At 41.0% G+C, this 20302-nt stretch overlaps 1 protein-coding gene across 2 annotated transcripts in view; it reads right to left on the bottom strand.

Annotated features, from left to right (window-relative positions):
- The window catches only part of RASA2 (RAS p21 protein activator 2), a 123561-nt gene extending 105168 nt beyond the window's left edge, over positions 1-18393 (bottom strand). The window contains exon 1 of one of the 2 annotated variants that reach the window (XM_055321181.1): positions 18220-18393. In XM_055321181.1, coding sequence (XP_055177156.1) covers positions 18220-18352 — 133 coding nt within the window. In that variant the 5' untranslated portion in view covers positions 18353-18393. The remainder of the gene's footprint in view (positions 1-18219) is intronic. The other variant, XM_055321182.1, reaches the window with a different exon arrangement.
- Positions 18394-20302: the final 1909 nt, after the last annotated feature.

The raw sequence follows: 20302 nt of genomic DNA, 5'->3' as shown, positions 1-20302 counted from the left end.
AAAATAGCCTCTTGCCATTCACATGATAGTAACTGTCTCTCTGCATCATGTGTATATTACATCACATATATGTTAAATAAAATGCAGAGCTTAGCTTTGATTTCCATCCTTCACACTGTTGCCACTTACTTTTTTTTTTTCCACTTGCCTTTTTAATATGTGAACATACATATCCCCCTTTCTCAAAAGTCTTCAATGACTCCATACTATCTACCACTGCCCACCTTGCAGGATAAAAATCTAAAATTCCTATGTTTAGCATTAAGATCCTTCATGGTCTGGTACTGTCTACTACATATTTGGCCTCATCTACTTACTTAATCTTTACCCCCACAAGTTATGCTCCAACAGTACTGTACTTTTGGTTCCTTGAATACTGTGTTCTCTCATGCCTCTGTACATCTGCAATGCTTTTCATTGTATAGAATGCTTTTACTGTTTTTTTTCCTTCAAAAAGCTCTACTTAAAAGATATCTTTGTAAATTCTTCCCTCAATTCCTAGGTAGTCATTCCCTCTATTTCCTATTGCATCTTACAGGTACTTTAAATACAATGATCATTTTGTACTGCACTTGTTGCACTTCATTCACAAATAAAATTAAGTGCCTACAACATGCTAGGCACTTTTTTAAATGCAGGGGATGTAACAATGAATAAAAGTAGGTCTCTGCCCACATGGAACTGTTGTACAATCTAGAGAGGGGTAACAAACACCATAAACTCTTAATATTTATTCCCTTGGAAGAAAAAGTAGGAAGAAAGTTAGGGAGTGCCAGACCCAAAGAGTAAAGAGGGGGAGGAGAGCAATGTTATTTTATACAAGGAATCAAGGAAGGCCTTTCTATTAAGGTATCTGAGCAGACACCTGAAAGACGTCAGTGAGGAAATGAGCCTGTCTATGCAGATAGACATCTGGGGAAAAGAGATGAACAGGCAGAAAGAATAAAACATGCAAAGGTCCTAGAAAGGACCGTTTGGCACACTAAGGAATAGCAGGGATGCCACTATGGCTGCAAAACAATAAGCAAAGTGGGAAGAGTAGGAAACAGTAAGAGATGAGGTAGGGGTGAGAGAGGAAGCAGATTAAATAGTTAAGTCTTGGGTTTTTCTGAGTGACATGGGGGGCTACTTGAAAGATTTTAAGCAGAAGAATGGTATGATCTAACTTTTATTTTAGAAGAATCACTGCAGAGGGGAAAGGGTGGAAGCAGGAAAGTAGACTACTGCAGTGATCTTGATTAGAGATCACTTAGACCAGGGAAGCAGTCCTGGCATGGAGAGAAGTGGTAAATTGAGCATATTTTTGAAGATGGAGCCAATAGAATGTTTTATATTTTGGATGTAGGCATGATAGAAAAAGGCGTTAAGGAAGACTTACTTCTTAAGAGTTTTAGCCTAAGCAGTTGGAAAAACAGAGATGCCATTTCCAGAAAGAGGAGCCTCTTCTTGGGAGAAGGAGATCAAGAATTTGTATTGGGCATATTAAGCCTGAAATGCCTATTACACATCCAAATGCAGATGTCAAGAGGACAAAGAAGTCCTGGCTGAAGTAAAATTTGAGAATCATCAGCAAGCACAAAATATTTATAAAACTGCAATACTATACAAGATCAAAGGAGAAAAAAAATCACAAGGAGAGTAAATATGGATAAAAAAGAAAAAAAGATTTGAATACAGCCTTAAAGGTCTCCAACCATTTTGAGTTAGTAGAGAGGAAAAGGAACCAGCGAAGGAGAATCCTTTACATTTATCCACTGAATTCTTCTTAAGGAAAGGCACCGGTTCTTAGTACCATGCTTAGCTTACAATAGATAATGAAATATCTAATTAGTAAGTATGAGTGTATATGTGTATAGAATTTTAACATGGAAAAAAGGAAGTTCTGACATCACGTCACAAATTATAAAATCCCATATATATTTTTTCCAGTTGATGTAAGTTGATCTATGTCAACTGCACCAAAAGTTGAAAAAAAAGTTTCCTGTACATATTTATTAAAAGCACTAAATATCAGAATCTTTGCAGTTTAATACAAAGATACCATATCAAAAACAAACCAATCCTGAAATGCACACATTCAAATATTTATTGAGTACCTTCACTAAGATGCTAAAGATACAATAGTGAGAATAATAGACAGAATTGTGTCCTTGTTGAGCTAACACAAATAGGCAGACAATAAATAAGTAAAAAAGATGTGTTAGTAATTAAATGTTAAGCAGGAAGGAAACATCACATAAATGGTGGGGGTGGGAGGGAAATGGCCCAGAAGGTCCCACTGAGAAGGCAACTTCTGCATAAATACCCAAAGGAAGAGGTAGACAAGTAAATATTTTATAGAAAACAGTGCTTTCAGTCACTGTCAAAAAGTAAACAGTTTAAAACAAGAAGATAAACACCACTAGGAGTCAAAACTGATAAGATAATTTAGATTAACAAAAATAAAAAGATGGCCAACTCTCTGTGTACAAAATCAATGGTTCTATGCAAAGGTCACTAGCTAGTATCCAGATCGTATCATATAAATTTTACATAAGCCTAGAATTCCAAATACTAAGCTAGTAGATAGAGATTCGGTATATATGCTTCTAGACACATATGTGTTCATATGTATGTTAGGGGGTGTATGTGCATGCATTTATACTTGTAGGTTTGTATGTGTTTGTGTGTGTTCCAGAGGAGGACAATACTTAGATAAGTTAAAAACAACAACAAAAAAAGACAAATATTGATCAAGTAGTCAGATGTTCCAAGACAGTGCCAAATATTTTCTCAAATATCTCAATGTGTACAACGACCTTGAGAAGTAAGCATTACCCTTTTCTTTTACAAATTAAAACAAAGATCAAAAACACTTCACAGTTACATGGCTAGTAAGGTGATATGACTGAAATTAAATTCCAAAGCTGTCTTTCTTCTTCACTTGTAATGTCTTTCTGAATACAGCAGTGCTAAGAGGAATAGACAACCATCCTTTTCTGAAATTATCCTAAGGTACCCTGAAGCCCAAGTTTATTTCAAAGGATACAAAGTTAAGAACCAACGCAGATCCCAGGAGGATTAACCCCTAGAGAAACTGCACACCAGGGTCCTGAAAGAGATGATCCTAAAATAAAGATTATTTGGGGTAGGAGGAAAGCTGAATCATAATAATAGCTACCATTCACTGAATAAATTAATACATACATCACATATAGTAATATTTTTTAAGGGCCTTCATATGCATTACTTCACAATCTTCATAACAACTTCTTCCGAGTGATTTTTTTTTTCTTCAAAATACAGAAATTGGGGGTGGAGGCATAACATTCCAGGAGTAAGGCACAATATAAACAAGTCCTGAAGGTGGGAACAAGAGGGGCACCTTCAAGAGGCAAAGAATAGTACAAATTGGCTAAAGCATAAAGGGAGATGAAAGGGGAATAAAAAGAGATAAATTAAAGAAAGGGTGGAATCAAAAGAATCTGAAATGCCAAGCTAGAAAGTTTTAACTTTCTTCAGTAGTCAACAGGTTCTCTAAAAGTTTCTGCGTGGTTGGATCCATGCTTCATGAAAATTACTGACAGTTACAGGGCCTAAACTAAGGTACTAAAAGAGTAATGGGAGGAAAAGAAAACTGGAAGAATTACTAGAGAGACAGAATTCACAGAATTTGGCCTGAGTGAGTCTGGATATGATGTTCTAATAATGGGAACCACACATTGTACAAAAGATTAGAACTTCCATGGGGATAAGAAAAAAAATACGCAAACTTTATTGTTAACATTCACAACAAAAAAAAATGAAGAAAGATGATATACTTAAAAATATACACAGCCTTATGGTTGACAAGTTTAGTTTAAAATTAAAATGTATTATGCTGGGATCCCTGGGTGGCGCAGTGGTTTAGCGCCTGCCTTTGGCCCAGGGCGCGATCCTGGAGACCCGGGATCGAATCCCATGTCGGGCTCCCAGTGCATGGAGCCTGCTTCTTCCTCTGCCTATGTCTCTGCCTCTCTCTCTCTTTCTCTGTATGACTATCATAAATAAATAAAAATTTAAAAAAAAATAAAAAAAGTATTATGCTATTAATTATACATAATTAAGACAACCCTATATATTAGCATATCATAAAGTCTTTCAAATTCTTAAAGTTTGATTTTTATTTCTCCAATAAAAGGTGTACATAAATAAATTGTTCAAAAAAAGTAAAAATAAATTGTTCATCAACAAAACTATGAAAATATACTTGACCAAGTACCACTACTGCTTATGTTACAGCCTCACACTTTACAGCATGATGTGCCAGGCAATACACTAAAGTCATCCAATCTTTTCACAATCCCTTAGGAAGATTAGAAAAACCATAATTCCCAACTCATAGAAGAGGAAACTGAGGCTTAGAGAGGTCAGGTGATTACTAAAAAAGTTGCAGAAAACTATGCTTTCAACATGCTATATTATCATTTAGCATTCATTTGATTTTTTTTAAGATTTTATTTATTTATTTGAGAGAGAAAGTGAGCCAGAGAGAGAACATGAGCAGGAGAGGGGGAGGGAGAAGCAGACTCCCCACTGAGCAGGAAGCCTGATGCAGGGCTGGATTCCAAGACCCTGAGACCATGACCTGAGCCGAAGGCAGACATTTAACCAACTGGAGTCACACAGGTGCCCCTCATTTGATTTCTTTGTATCTAATAAATACTTTGTATTTAGGATAAAGAAATCTTACACAAGAATTGTCATAGGGACACCTGGGTGGCTCAGGGGTTGAGCGTCTGCCTTTGGCTTGGGGCATGATCCCGGGGTCCCTGCTTCTTCCTCTGCCTGTGTCTCTGCCCCTCTATCTGTGTGTCTCTCATGAATGAATAAATAAAATCTTTTTTAAAAAGAAGAACAACTGTCATAATCACACATGACGTTCTAAAGAATCTCCTATTCACTCTTTTTAATGTATGTCAGACTGCTTTGGTGTGTGGTAACAAAACGTGGGGGAGGTGCCTAAAAACTACTGGGGAGAAAAAGGTTACGTTGCTGCTATTTCCCTCCTTAGCTGTCACCTTGAAAGTACCCCTAGAAAGTTAGATATTTGTGATATTATTCAGGAACAGGATGAGGAATGGTACCAACAGGCAATGGTGACTGCTGGAATATCTCCTACACAGTAGGGTAGGGCTTTTCAGTGCATAAGTTAACATGATCAGATAACTGATCAGATTGTCAGCAACTTTTCTCACCCCAGTAAATGATAATTATCTTTAAAATATAAAACCTGAGATTCTATAATCTCATTTAACTGATAAATCATAAAAAAAAATCAACGCACTGCATAACTCCTAACAGAAATCTGGTTCTGCTTAACAACAGGCACCATAATATTAACATGGGAGGTTAAAGAAATCAGGAATAATAGTTTCAGAAACACTGAACTCCTATTCCTCCATGAAAATAAAACACTGTGTAATCATCAACATGCCTAAAAAGCAAAGTAATACAACTGAGTAAGCACCTGAATGGGCAAAGGGCTCCAGGAATCCAACAGAGTTTAGAGGTTTAGCCTAGACTCTGAGCAAAGAACTTGTTTTGTGGCTATAAAACATCAAAAACATGTTAAGTACAATTTTTAAAAAAGATTTATTTATTCAAAAGAGAGTGAGAGGTGGGGTAGAGGGGAAGAGGAAGAGAATCCCAAGCAGACTCCCTGCTGAGCATGGAGCTCAAAGCAGAGCTGGATCTAAGGATCCTGAGATCATGACCCGAGCCAAAATCAAGAGGCAGATGCTCGACCAACTGAACCACCCAGATACCCATGTAAGTACAATTCTTGAGATGGCATAAAGACAAGGTTAAAGTATAAACTCCAGGGAAACTCCTCAAAAATGTCCTAGTAGGTAAGATGTAACTCCTCAGTGGAAAAGTCTACAGAACCTAAGTAGGAGAGGAGCTCTTGTTTCATCCAAATCATGTGCATGACAGTTATCATAATTATCTATATTGTTATCATACTAATTACCTCTCACTGAAGTTTAGTCAGAACAAGAAGTTAGGAAACTACTGTACATAAAAAAGGCAAGTTTCGCAAGGTATTGCCAGGAAGTGTCCATGGGCTATACAGATACGTCACCAAGTTGCGGGCAGGATCTTCCTGTGGTTTGTCTTGCCCACTTCAGGTTTCACTTTTGAACGTGTGCTGATTCCTAAGCTCCCTACAGCCCACTTCTCAGGTAGCAAACCAAATTTTGAAAAACATATGATAGGAATCTCTCCTAGTAGAGGTCAATGGTTCCTACAGCTACATGAAGCTTAGCAAGTCTTCTAAGCTGACCAACAGAGTATGGCAAGCAAATGAAAAGCCTGGTGGTGGCAAAACTAAGGGCTACATAGATAAGACACATACAGGACATGACAGCTATTTCTGGTAATGGCATCCTGGGACTCTTTATGATCTACTACTTTTCAAAAAAAAAAGTGGCACCCAGTTATAAACAAGTTGTATTTACAAATGTGCATGTACAAGTATATGCATGTGTACGTGTTCTAGGAGAACCCTTTACAAGCACAGACAAAAGCACATGAGCATAGTCACAGAAGAGTAACATTTTTTGTAAATCCCCTAAACAGTATTAAAGATAAATTTTTATAGCATCCCAACATTCTAATTTTATTGAATATCCATTACATTAGACCATAACCAATTTAGGGATAATTATCAACTTCTTGACAACAGAAATATACTCATCAGTTCTTTCCAATATGCCACCTGACAAGCAAATTGGTAGACAAACAGATAGGGACTTCAGTAACTTACAGACCTTCTGAAAACCTGGCTCTGCCTTTTAAACCCTGAGCAAAAACCCTTTTTGTTGGTATATAATCTTTTTCATGAATTTGGATTAAATGAAATAATTTGCAATAACACAGTACCTGGAAAAGAATAAATATACTCAAAAATATTAGTTCACTTTCCCCTATCCACTAAGAATATTTTACATAAAATTGTTCAAATTCAAAACTAAAAGGCTCTGTACCACTCACACAAATGTTATAAAATTTACAGGATCAAAATTGTTCTTTTTACCTCATTCATCTGAAGCAAAACACTGACTTTATTAAAAAGACAACTTCTGGGGACACCTGGGTGGCTCAGCAGTTGAGTGTCTGTTTTTGGCTCAGGGCGTGATCCCAGGGCCTGTGATTGAGTCCAACATCAGGCTCCTCTCAGAGGGCCTGCTTCTCCCTTGGCCTATGTCTCTGCCTCTGTGAGATATGAATAAATAAATAAAATCTGTGTCTCTCATGAATAAATAAATAAAATCTTTAAAAAATAAAAAAATAAAAAGCCAACTTTTTGAACACAAAAACTGGTGAAAACAGGCAAAGTATATGGGATTTTATTATATTTTGCTCCTGAACATTTTCGTTTGAAATTCTATAAAAATAAAAGGTTATTCCAAAACTTGACATAAAAGTTGACTTTACTTTTAGGGGCACTCAAAATGTTACCAAAGCCTAACACATGGCTACCCTTATTTTTGTAGGTAAGACAGTCTTCAACAGTAGAACAAGAGAGCTTGGACTAAAATTGTGTCAAGTTTGGGGCACCTGGGTGGCTCAGTCAGTGAGTTGTCTGCCTTCCATTCAGGTTGTGATCCCAGGGTCCTGAGATCAAACCAGGAACTGGGCTCCCTACTCAGCAGGGAGCCTGCTTCTCCTTTCCTGTCCCATCCTCCTCTGCTTGTGTGTGCTCTTTCTCTCAAATGGATAAATAAAATCTTTAAAAAATGAATAAAATAAAATAGTATTAAATTCTTTTATACAAAGGCATTTTTCATAACATAGCTAATATATAAATACTCTGTAGAAAATGAAACCATTGTAAGCAAGGCTAATTCACTTTGTCCACCAAGGTAACCGATGTTCTACATCCTTTCAAACCTCTTTCTAGGGGTGTCTGGGTAGCTTCGTTGGTTAAGAGTCTGCCTTCTGCTCAGGTTATGATCCCAGGGTCCTGGGATGGAGTCCTGTGTCAGGCTCCCTGCTTGGCAGGGAGTCTACTTCTCCCTCTTCTGCTTCTGCATCTCCCCCGACTCGTGCTCACTCTCTCTCAGAAAATAAATATAATCTTAAACAAAACACCTCTTCTGTGCATTTTCCCATATACACGTAGAAAAGAAAAAACACATACTATTCTAACTTGCTCTTTGTACTAAACAATAGGTCTTAAAGTTTGTTCCTTTCATACTCTGGACACACCTCATTCTTTTTAGCAGCTATAGAATATTTATTTTAACATATTATGTATCCGCTTCCCACAACCCACACTTAAGTTGTCTCTAGTTCTTTGTTTCACAAACAAGGCAACGTTAAACACCTTTGTATATGCCTCTTTTGCAAATATTCAAGTGTTTTTGTAGGGCAGAACTGCATAGGGAATACATACTTAGATTTTTAACAGATATTGCCAAAATGCTCTCCAACGTTGCTTTACCCATTTAAGTTTACAGCAACAATGAAGAAAGTTACTTATTTTCCTAAACCCCCAACAAATACTGAAATTAACAAGCTTTTTTTTTTTTTTAACAAACTGATGGCTTTTAAAAATGAACATTCCTAGATTTTTATTGTATCTCATCAGTATTTTCTTATGTTGACTTTTTTATCTTTCTGTGAAATGTCTATTCATACCTTTGATTTTTCTAATGTCCTTTTCTTTTTTAAAATATGTATGAATCTTTTATATATTCCAGATACTAACAAATAGAGAGGCAAAATAGCATAGTAGGTTAGGAGCAACAGGATAGACTCTAGAGCTAGTCTGTTCAATTTGAATGACAGCTCTGCCACTTACTACCTGTCTGATCTTGGTCAAGTTACTTAGTTTAGCTATTCTATGCCTCAGTTTCCCCACCAGCAAAATGTGGATAATAAATATTATGGAATTACCATAAAGATTAAATTATTTAATATGCTTAAAAACAGTACCCTGACACAGAATAAGTGTTACACAAGTGTCTTCTTTTTGTCAGTAGGATTTACCACAAATATCCTCACAACCTACTATTTGTCTCTTAACCCTTGTTTATAAATCCTCACTTATCTTTCCTCAAAAAATTTTTTCCATTTCTAACATCAGAAATTCTATAAGCAGATGAAAACAACAAACTGCCCTCACTGGATCTCACAGTCAACTCCTCAAGCATAAATGCAGGCATCAGCCAAAGCATCTAAATTTTTAAACATCTTTCCACTAAAAAAATAGCCAGTTTCCTTACCGCATAAAACATTCTCACAGATCAGTAAGAAGACTAATAACCCAGTAGGAAAAAAAAGACAAATGGGACGCCTGAGTGGCTCAGCAGTTAAGCATCTGCCTTCAGCTCAGGGTGTGATCCTGGAGACCTGAGATCGAGTCCTATATCGGGCTCCCTACATGGAGCTTGCTTCTCCCTCTGCCTCGGTCTCTACTTCTTCTCTCTCTCTCTGTGTGTCTCTCATGAATAAATAAATAAAATCTTTAAAAAAAAGGCAAAATAAATAAGTTCACAAAAAAAGGGAAAATAAAAATGGCTCTTAAAAATACGGAGATCCTCAATCTCATTTAGAAGTGCAAATTAAAACTACAAATCAGATGCTCCATCACAGAGACGAGTAAAGATCAAGAAGTTTTAAAATATACACTATGTGAGCAAAGAAACAGGCAGTCATTCATTGTTGGTGGGAGCAAAAACTGGTATAATTTCTGCAGAAAACAATTTGGGACTGTCTTTCCATAATAAAAATACACATACCAATTCATCAATTCTTTTTGAAGGATTTTATTTATTTATTCATGAGACACACAGAGACAGAGAGGCAGAAACATAGGCAGAGAGAGAAGCAGGCTCCATGCGGGGAGCCCGATGTGGAACTCGATCCCAGGACTCCAGGATCACACCCTGGGCCAAAAGAGGCGCTAAACTGCTGAGTCACCCAGGCATCCCCCAATTCATCAATTTAACATCTACAAATTTATTCTACAGATAGACACATGCACTCCTATCAAAAATGACTGACTACAAGGTTATTAATGACAGTAGTACTGTTTGTAATAGCAAAAACCGGAAACAACCTATATTCCCATCAAAAGGGGACTGGTTAAATAAGCTGTGGTATATCCAGATGATGCAATATTAAGCAGCTGTTAAAAAGGGTGGGGGCAGCTCCCTATACATATGGATACCAGAAATCTTCAAGCTACTATTGTTAAGTGTAAAAAGCAAGATGCAAACAACGTATTTTTTTTGCTACAATTTGTATGTTGGGGGGGGGAGAGATACATTAATACTCCTACATTTATGTCTATAAATGCTTAAATAATCTCTGTAAGCATACACAAGAAACTGGTAATGCTTGCTTCTGGAGAGGGAATGGCTAGGGGCAACAGAGGTAAAAAAAAAAAAACTTATGTTTCAATGTATACTCTATTGTACCTTTTCAGTTTTGTATCAGTTATTTGCATTATTTAATCAAATATTTTATTTTCTTTTAAGATTTTATTTATTTGACAGAGAGAGAGCATGAGCACGGAGGAGAAGCAAAGGGAGAGGGAGAAACAGGCTCCCCGCTGAGCAGGGACCTCCATGTGAGACTCAATCCCAGGACCCAGACTCAATCCCAGGACCCTGGGATCTTGACCTGAGCTTAAGGCAGACACTTAACCAACCAAGCCAGCTAGGTACCCCAAATAAATCTTTTTTAAAAAATAATCAAATAAATAAGAACCTCTCTGTAATCATACCACACTTTCTACTGGTACTCTTTTTTTTTTTTTAAGATTTATTTATTTATTCATGAGAGAGACACACACAGAGAGAGAGGCAGAGACACAGGCAGAGGGAGAAGCAGGCTCCCTATGGGGAGACTGATGTGGAACTTGATCCCAGGACCCTGGATCACGATCTGAGCCAAAGGCAGAAGCTCAACCACTGAGCCACCCAGGTCCCCCTCTACTGGTACTCTTTAAATGTTTACACACAGGGGTTCCCAGATGGCTCAGATGATTAAGTGTCTGACTCTTGATTTAGACTCAGTTCATAAGCTCAGGGTTGTGCTATTGAGCCTCCTGTGGAGCCTGCTTAAGATTCTCCTCCCTCTCCCAACACTCATGCACACTTTTTCTCTCTCTCTCTCTTTCTCAAAAATAAATAAATAAATAAATGGTCTCACACAGTAGGTTGTTAACACTCAGGTTGTTTGTGGCTAGTCTGTTCAAAAGCAGAGGTTCTCCATCCTAGGGGTCCATTATCACTCCTGATGGAATGTTTCAAACCCATAGATGTCCAAGTACCACCTCAGAGATTCTGATTCAGTAAGTATACAGTACAGCCTGGGCATCAGAATCTTTTTTAATTCACAGGTGACAACTGATAGGCAGTCATGACTGAGTTACAGCAGGACACAAATAAGTAAACAACCAGGCTTGATCTCCATCTAGGTCACAAGCACAGTTTCATCACCAATCCTAACCACTTCACAAAATTCTTAAAAAGAAACAGATGCGAGTGTATAGATCACCCAGTGAAAATATATTACTACTTCTGGATATATTACTACATAGGCAATGTAATCCTCATATATTAAATGTAGTACATATGCAACATTCATACTAATCATGAATTCATTCTACCTAGCATTTCAAAAAGAACTTTGACAATAAAGGACTAGTACCCAAGAGGCACAGGCATTAATTGTGTAACCCTTGGAGTATCTGAGTGTCAAAGTTCTTCATTTGTAAAGTGAGGGGACACAATATGTTTCCTACCTTCCAGCTCTAAACCTTAGTAATTCTCTAAGAATACAGTATCTAAATGCAACCACTGTTTAGTACAGATTTTAGGATGAACTAGTAAGAGCTTTTTCATCCCATTCACGGTTTGGCTCAATCCACAGTCCCATTCACACTTGGCTCAATCCACAGTCCAGTGGGCTAATGCTCTAATAGACACTCAGATATTATGTACTGCTGAATAAATTGTCATAAAAAAAACTTTTTTAAAGATTCAAACAATCTTATCTAATAAATCTTAGAAAAATATTTCAACCTTAGGCAAAATAGGTATAAGAAAAACACTTAAGCATTAAAATAAAAGCATCTGATGCATCTTCAACACCTAAAATAAAAGTATCTTAAAGCAAATGGTTCAATTTAAAAAGCAACAAAGACTTAGTGCTAGAAGAGATGCTAAAGACCACATCCAAACCTCTCATTTTACAAGTGAGAAAACAGGGAGTCGGCCAAGTTAAAGAATTTGACCAAAGTCATTCTGTCATTAATGATATTCCCAGAACCAAGTTCACAATAACAATTTGTCAATTACTGTTCATTGATGTTTGCATGTAAATTGGTATAACGTTATAAAGCATATTATTTTAGTCACTGATTTTTGATGACTGAAATAACATACAAAACCAAAGACATAGCATAAAAATTTCTTAATATACATGAAGTGTCTTAACTTACATTTAGTGATGACTATTCAGCAAAACTGTTAGCAGCTCTCAAATGAGAACAGAATTTTATTAGTAAATAAAGCATGTAATCTGATACTATTGTCAAATAATTTCATTAAGCACATTAGAAAGGAAATAGGATTGGCATCTAAGATTAAAGGACAAAATGATAGTTTTATTTTAGCCACTTCAGCCACATTAGTTCCACAGTCTTAGAAGCTATTCAAAGAGTTCTAAGTTTAAAAAAAAAAAAAAAAGCCAACTCTATGAATTCATTGAGGATTACCTCCTGTCTTCCTCAGAGCAAATGATTAGCAGACTGCTTTGTGAACTTTTACAAAGAACCCTTTTCTCTCATTTCTGTCCATTTGAAAGATGGATTCTTCTTCAATCCTAAACAACTTGTCTTTACAAATTTTTGATGGAAATGAATTCTTAGTATGAACAAATCTTTTAGTAATCTTTCCCTCAATTTATTAAATAATGCATCTAATTTCAAATATTTGATAGTAATAAACTCTTAGCATGAATAAATTCTTTTAAATATCTCCCTCTCAATTCTATTGTGTGATCAATAAAATGTCTTGATTTATACCTTACTACCAAAGAATTCAAACCTTCCATGACAAACAAAAACATATACTATATCAAGTAGAATAATGAGATTTTTCTTTTCCAGGCTCAGGACCAAATTAGTAACAATACTCATGGAGTACAGTTAGGTAACAATATTCAAATCTCATAATAATAAGCACTCAGAGCATTTAGAAAAATGTAATCCTTTTCCTAATGAGGCGACTTTGGCATTAGTTCAAACATAAGCTCAATTGGCACTGTGATTTTGAAAGGGATGGACTTCCTGTCACAGACCCACATAGTTTTCTTTCAACAATATTATCATCTTCTAGTTTATCTGTAAAATTTACAGAACAGTTTCACATCTAGTATCTCAAATCCTCCTCAGGATAACACAGTGAGAATTAGGGCATTTTCTAAAGGCCCATTATGTCCCAGGCATATGCTGACACTGGGACAGTTTAAATTAAAAAAAAAAAAAAAAAGAAAAAGAAAAAGAATGAATTCTACCCTGGAAGAGCTTGCAGTCTATTGAGGAATATAAATACTTGATTTCTACAAAACGTGCTAGAATAAGGACAAGGAATTACAACTTCTCAGCAGTGTGAGGGCCTAACACCTTCTCTCCAAAGATGTGGGTAGTGGTACCCCAAAGAATGCTTTAGTCAGGAAATCACACACTGTAGGCTTTTGAAGGATGTGTAGGAGTTCCTGGACATAAATATGGAGTGGAGGAAAGGAGAAAGACACTTCAAGGCAGAGGGAACAACATGTACAAAATGGCTAGTGACAAAGTACTATTCCTATTTTTTTTTTTTTTTTTTACTATTCCTATTTTAAAGATGAGGAAGATAAGTTCAAAAGGTAAGTGAGCTGCCTAAAGTCACATAAATAATAACTAACAATGTATGAAACAGAATACAGGCCTTCTGATTTTAATCAGCTTTGTAGACCTGGAAATTCCAGTAAGCTTTTACAAAAACATCAGATAAAGATTAATTTTTATCTCCTATTTATTCCTTCCCAATAAATGGTCCATGTCTGACCAAGCTCCTGCAGAGAAGGGAAAAAATGGAAAAATCACTGGAGAAGGGGATTTATTTAATTCTCAAATCAATCCTGTGAGATAGGTGTTTTTATTATACCCATTATACACACAAGAATATAGAGGCACAGGGTGGGGCACCTGGTGGCTCAGTCAGTTAAGCATCTGACTCTTGGTTTCAGCTCAGGTCATGATCTCAGGATCTTGAGATCGAGCCCTGTGGCAGGCTCTGCGGTGCACTGTGTAGTCTGCTTGAGATTCTTTCCCTTTACCTCTGCCTCTCCCCTTACTTGCACATACACTCTCTCTCTAAAATAAATAATATCTTTAAAAAAAATAATATAAAGGCACAAAAAGTTCAGCAACAGTTGGAAATTAAGGGAAGATTCAAATCCAGGTGACTAAACTAACCAAACCTCCAAACTCAAGCACTTAACCAGACCCTTCAGAACCAACTTTGCCAAAGAGCCCTACATCATTTGGTCCAGAGATGCTAAGAAGACCAAGTGAGTTCTGGGACATATCATGATCCCCCAGATCTCTCACTGTACCATACATCTCAATATTCACACAGATCCTCAGATCTGGCTCCCTTACCAATTTGGTCTCCCTTGAGCAGGTAAACCAAGAACAAGGTTGGCATGGTCTCTTTCAGCAACACTCTTACATTCTGATTACAAGCTGATTCAACTCGATGAGAGCAAACAACAAGTGGTAACCAAAAAGACATCATAAAATAACAGCATGAAACTTGAAAGTACAAAAAAGAAAGCTCCAATCCCTCTATTTAGCTTGTGTGTCTGTTTGGGGGGGGGGAGGTTGGCAATGAAAAAGTGTTACGGGTATTAAGCATACCTGCCACTCACTCCATGGCATTTCACATCAAAGGATGGAGTCTGGAGTACCTGATTTCCTTTATCAAGGGTTCATATGACAACTCTTCAACAACCATGCCTGCCTCTTGAATATTAGGGAAGCTGACCATTTGGAATGGCCATGGGTTCCCAGGGCACTAAAATGACCTCAGGGAATTGAGGATCAACATATAGGACAAAATGTTACCATCAGCAACACTGGATTTGCTAATGTAAGTTGATCGAAACTGACCACAAAATGCATTTCCAATCTGTCGATCTAGTTATTGTAACTTGTGAAGGATATGAAAAATTTAACGAATACTGGAATGAAACCCTTAAAGAAGATTGTAGACTGTTATCTATAGAATTTTAAAGATATATAAATCTAAACCACCTTCACTTTTTTGCTGGTAGGATATGGAGTTGAAGGGTCCTACTTAGATCTAGGAAAAAGAATGTTCCTTTGAGGCTTACTTTTGGCCCTATGGAACTCTAACTCTCCCAATCAGAGGCTCTCAAATAGCAGTCTGAAATCTGCCAGTACATCTCCAGTCTAGTGGGTACCATCAGGCTTTGCTCTGAGGTCCCCGAGTATGGTGAAAAGGAAAGCTGACATGGTTACCCACACCCTCAAGCTCCCTAGTATCTTCATTGTCAAAATCACCACCAGCCCATTTCTGTGACTTTAGCACCTGCTAATGACTCCTCCAGCCCTCCAACCCCCACCCTGTAAAACCCACGTCAGTTTCAGGGAAACAGAAAACAGAAAACTCTTAGCAGGGTTCTGAAGGTCAGCCAACTCTAGATTATACCAGCTAAAAGAAGGGCAAGGAAACGGAGGGAGGTGGGGAGAAGCTTCATATGTAAGTATCCTGATACTTTTTTTTCTAAAAAGCAGACACTCGGTGACCTGACCTATAAGCCAAGCAATTCCAAAAGCAAGAAATTGACAGAGGTACCAAATGCAATACCTTCACTATGGTTAAAGTGGCAATATCATTCCTAGCAACTGGATGATCAATCTCCAAATCTGGGTAGTGAGGTTATTCTAAGACACAGAAACAAAGTTGTGTTTTTGTATTTGTAGGTCCCAGTTTCAGTCACAGTGGTATCTCTGATTGTGGTATCTTTGCTATGGAGCAGGTGAAGGTGCAGAGAGCTAAGTCCTTCTGCAAACAGCCCAACTCTACATCTCAATTCCAAAATATGTATATGTAGTTCCATGGTATAACCTGCACTATATAAATCAGTGAGGCTCCACTGAACAGTGCCTAGCATCAAGTGACAGTAAAACGTAAAAGTGGTAAAATCTGGAAAATCAGATTGGGGAGGGGGGTCTGGCCCATTTATAGTTTTCTCAAATGTTAAATTAGAAATGTGTAAATATGAGGTATAGGACTTAACCTGAATTTTGAAAAGATTTTATACCCTAGAAAGTAATTCTAATATCGGGAGCTTAGATATAGACAAGATCTATTTCTCTGATGTCATTTTCCAGGTTTTAAGAACTGTACTCAAAATCTCAAGTTGTCCAGGACTACTTCTGGGAACAAAAAGATGAGAAAATTTAACGTGTCTTCCCCTAAGAGTTAATAAAATCTCAGAACTTGAAAAGAGGAAAGGGGGAATAATCCTAGCTCAATTAATAATATCACTATTCAGGAACAGGAAAATTTTACATCCTGTTCAACAATGAGCATTGTTTGCCATTTTATTGCAATTCGATTTTTTCTTTTTTTAAGATTATTTATTTATTCATGAGAGAGAGAGAGAGAGAGAGATTGAGAGAGAGAGAGGGAGAAGTAGGCTCCTTGCAACGAGCCGGATGTGGGACTCGATCTCGGGTCTCCAGGATCACGCCCCAGGCTGAAGGCGGCGCTAAACCGCTGAGGCTGCCCTCGATTTTCTTCTAAACAAAGTAAGAAGTACTCCTCTTAACTAAGTAAGGGTTATTTACATGAAAGATGAAGCACGTTTCCAACCTGAGAAAACTGAATAAAGAAAATAAAGATGGAGGATGCCTGGGTGGCTCAGCTCGGGGCGTGATCCTGGAGATATGGGATCGAGTCCCCACAGTCGGGCTCCCCGCGTGGAGCCGGCTTCTCCCTCTGCCTGTGTCTCTGCCTCTCTGTGTGTCTCTCATGAATGAATGAATGAATGAATGAATAAAATCTTTAAAAAAAAAAAGACTTAAGAAGAGCAAAAAGTCTTTATTGATATACCTTACAAACAGAAAAAAAAAAAAACCCCACAAAACAGGCGTTTCTTCTGAATAAGCTAGTGTGACATGTTCCTCTGACAACCCAAAGAGTCACTTTTCAAAACCAACAAATGTCCAAATGACTGGATTCAAACGGTCTGTCCATTGCCACGCTCGGGGTTTTCTGAGCAAAAACTCCGGAGCAAGTCAACTCCCACGGCTCGCTCGCAGCAGTAACAATTAAATGCACGAGAAGGCAGAGCACGAGGTGGGGTTCCGTGCGGGCTGGGTGACTGTTCTGAGACCTGCTCGCAGGAAGCCGCCGCATCCTGTCTTCGGTCCCCGTCGGTCAGGCCGCAGCGAGGTGGGGCGAGCACAGGTGTCCGGCCGCGGCCCCGCCCCGCCCCGCCCCGCCCCGCCCCGCCCCGCCCCGCGCGCTCCTCGCCAGCACCGCGAGCGGCGGCCACCCGAGCCCCAGGGCGGCCCGTTTCCTCCCGCCGAGGGCGCCTTCTTCAACCTCCGACCGGCTCCCGAGCCCAGGAAGCGGGCAGCCCCCTCCCCTCGGGCGGCCCCGCTTCCCCGCCCTCCTCCTCCTCGGGCCGCGCCGCCCGTAATTACCGCGCGGCTCCCACCTCAGGGCCGCTCCCCGGCGCCCGCACCGCCCGCGCCAGGAGGCCCGCGGCCCAGGGCGGCCGGAAACTCCTCACGCCCCCGGCCCGCGCCCCCTCCCCGCCGGGGCGTCCCCGCGTCCAGGCCGCGCCCGGAGCCGAGCCCCTCGGGCCGGCGCGGCCGCGGCCCCGGCCCCGGCCCCCCCCCCACACACACACACTCCACACAAATTCCCGGCGCTCCACTCCCTCCCGACAGGGCGGCCCCGGCCCACGCCGCCCCGTCCAGGCGACGCCTCCCGCCGGCCTCCCCGCGCGCCTCGCCCGGCCCAGCGCCCCTCTCGGCGCCGCCGCCCCTGCGCGCCCGCCGCCCCCTCAGCCCCGCCGCCCCCTCAGCCCCGCCGCCCGCCGCGCCGCCGCCGCCGCCGCCGCCCGGTGGGTCCCCTCGGCCCGGCCCCCACTTACAGATCTTGCCCCGCAGGCTCTGCAGCACTCGGACCTCGCGACTGTCCTCGTCGCCGGCCTCCGTCTCGGCCGTCGCAGTCGCCTCCGGCGCCTCGGAAGAAGCCGCCGCAGCAGCAGGCGCCGCCGCCGCCATGGTGCCGCCCGGCCCGTGCCGCAGCCCCGCCGCCTGCGTAGCCGGCGAGGCGGAGCCCAGCGGCGGCCTGGGCTGGGGCGAGCCGCACGCCTGGCCCCGCCCCCGGGCCGCAGCCCGCCCGGCCCCGCCCCCGCCCCGCCGAGGCCCCGCCCCCGCCCCGCCGAGGCCCCGCCCCCGCCCCACCCGGGCCCCTGCAGTCGCCGCCCGCCCGCCTGCTCGCCTGTCCCCCCAGCCCCGGCCGCCCGGCCGCGAAGCGAGCTCCTTGGCTTTCCTGCTCTTTGCCCCGCACGAGCCGCGGCGCGAGCCAAGTGCGGCTCCAAGTCGTGGCTCTGGGCAGCCTTGAAGCCCCACGAGGGAAGAACCCCGGCCTTCTCGAGATCCCCCCCGCCCAATCGTTCTGGGAATTAGGCTCCCCCATCCCCCTCCTCCGCCCCACACACAGAGCCCATCTCCACAGCTTCCAACGCTCGAGGGAACCCCCTGTGGAAAGATAACAGAATGGAATCAATTGGACAAGTTGGGAGGACCTCAAAACTATCTCATCCAAAAAAGAGCCAAGAGGTGTAGTAGAGATTCCCCCAGTAACGTCGGCGTGCCCCCTACCTGCAAGCCACACCACCTCACACACAGATCTTCACTTGTAAGTAAGAACACTTCTGTGCAAAAGCCGGTTCGAATAAAGGGTGATAGCCCCCCACCCCTCCCCAGTTACAGCAGCAGAGCAGCACAGGAGACACCCCTCCCCCCCACCCCCGCCCCATGGGAAAAGTCTGAAGCTCTTACTACCACTTGTGTATTTTGGACACGGAGCAAAGAAGCCTAGGGTCCCATCTCCTCCTGCCCCCCATCAGTGGGCTTGCTAAAAAAGTTGATTGACACTAGGATATTCGTGAATCTTTGACTAGTTGTTAGCTTTATTTCAAGGGATCTCTTTACAGTGAGTAAACTGCATGAATAATACCCTGGTATGAGATGAGGAAGATGATTTCCTGGTCTTGAGGTTAACTGCACTGCCCTAAGAGGAAAGAAACTGTGACTTAATAGGGCAGGGTAGTTGTTTTCCAGGGCAACAATAGGAAGCATTCAGTCTGTCAACAAATTTTTTTTGAGGGTCAGACTTAATGATAGCCTCGGAGAGCCCCAGCCCTCCAGCATTCAGTCTGGGAGAGACACAGAAAAAGAAAGAGGCTCTAGATAAAAGTCTCGAGATGAGGCAATTGGAGAGTCAAGGAAGGCCTTCCTGGGAAATGCAGGGAATGAACTGAAGATCCGCAGGGAGAGGCACACATGTGTCCAGGAGCAGAAGTCACTTGTGCAAAGGCTGGACAGCCAGGAAGAATGGCCTTAGGAGTCTGTCGCAAAGGAGTGATGTTGCCAGTTCCATGTGTGTTGTGGGTGACCCCTAAGTGATTTTACACTTGTTGGAGAAAGTGAACCTAACCTCCTCTTATTTGGATGTTTTGCTGTCACGTCAAACAATAAGTCCCAAACTCAACTTCCGTGTCTTCCTTTGCAAATCTGAGTTCACAGCCACAGTCTGTGATCTGGGCTAGGGACTGTGACTCTTTTTTTAAACCCTTGTCCCTCTACTGTTTTCAGCTCCACATCCTTCTGATTCTGCCAAATTCTGCTTCTCTTTCTTCTTTCCTTTCCCTTCCCTGTCATTATATTTGTTGAATTCATCTTCACTTGAATAGTGTCAACATGTTATGGGGTTTCTTTGTTTTCTGTTTTTAAAAAGGCATAAGATTATGAGGCAGACAGACTTGTGTTGGAGCCTAGTTCTACCACTTTTACATGTGTGACTTTGGACAAATTACTCAACCTTTCTTTCTTACTTTTTTTTTTTTCTTAAGAGTTTACTTATTTGACAGAGAGAGAGCACAAGCAGGAGGAGTGGCAGGCAGAGGGAGAGGGAGAAGCAGACTCCCCACTGAGCAGACACCCCAA

Source organism: Nyctereutes procyonoides, unplaced genomic scaffold (assembly GCF_905146905.1).
Source record: "Nyctereutes procyonoides isolate TBG_1078 unplaced genomic scaffold, NYPRO_anot_genome, whole genome shotgun sequence".
Taxonomy (NCBI): Eukaryota; Metazoa; Chordata; class Mammalia; order Carnivora; family Canidae; genus Nyctereutes; species Nyctereutes procyonoides.
This window is presented reverse-complemented; position numbering and strand designations above follow the sequence as displayed.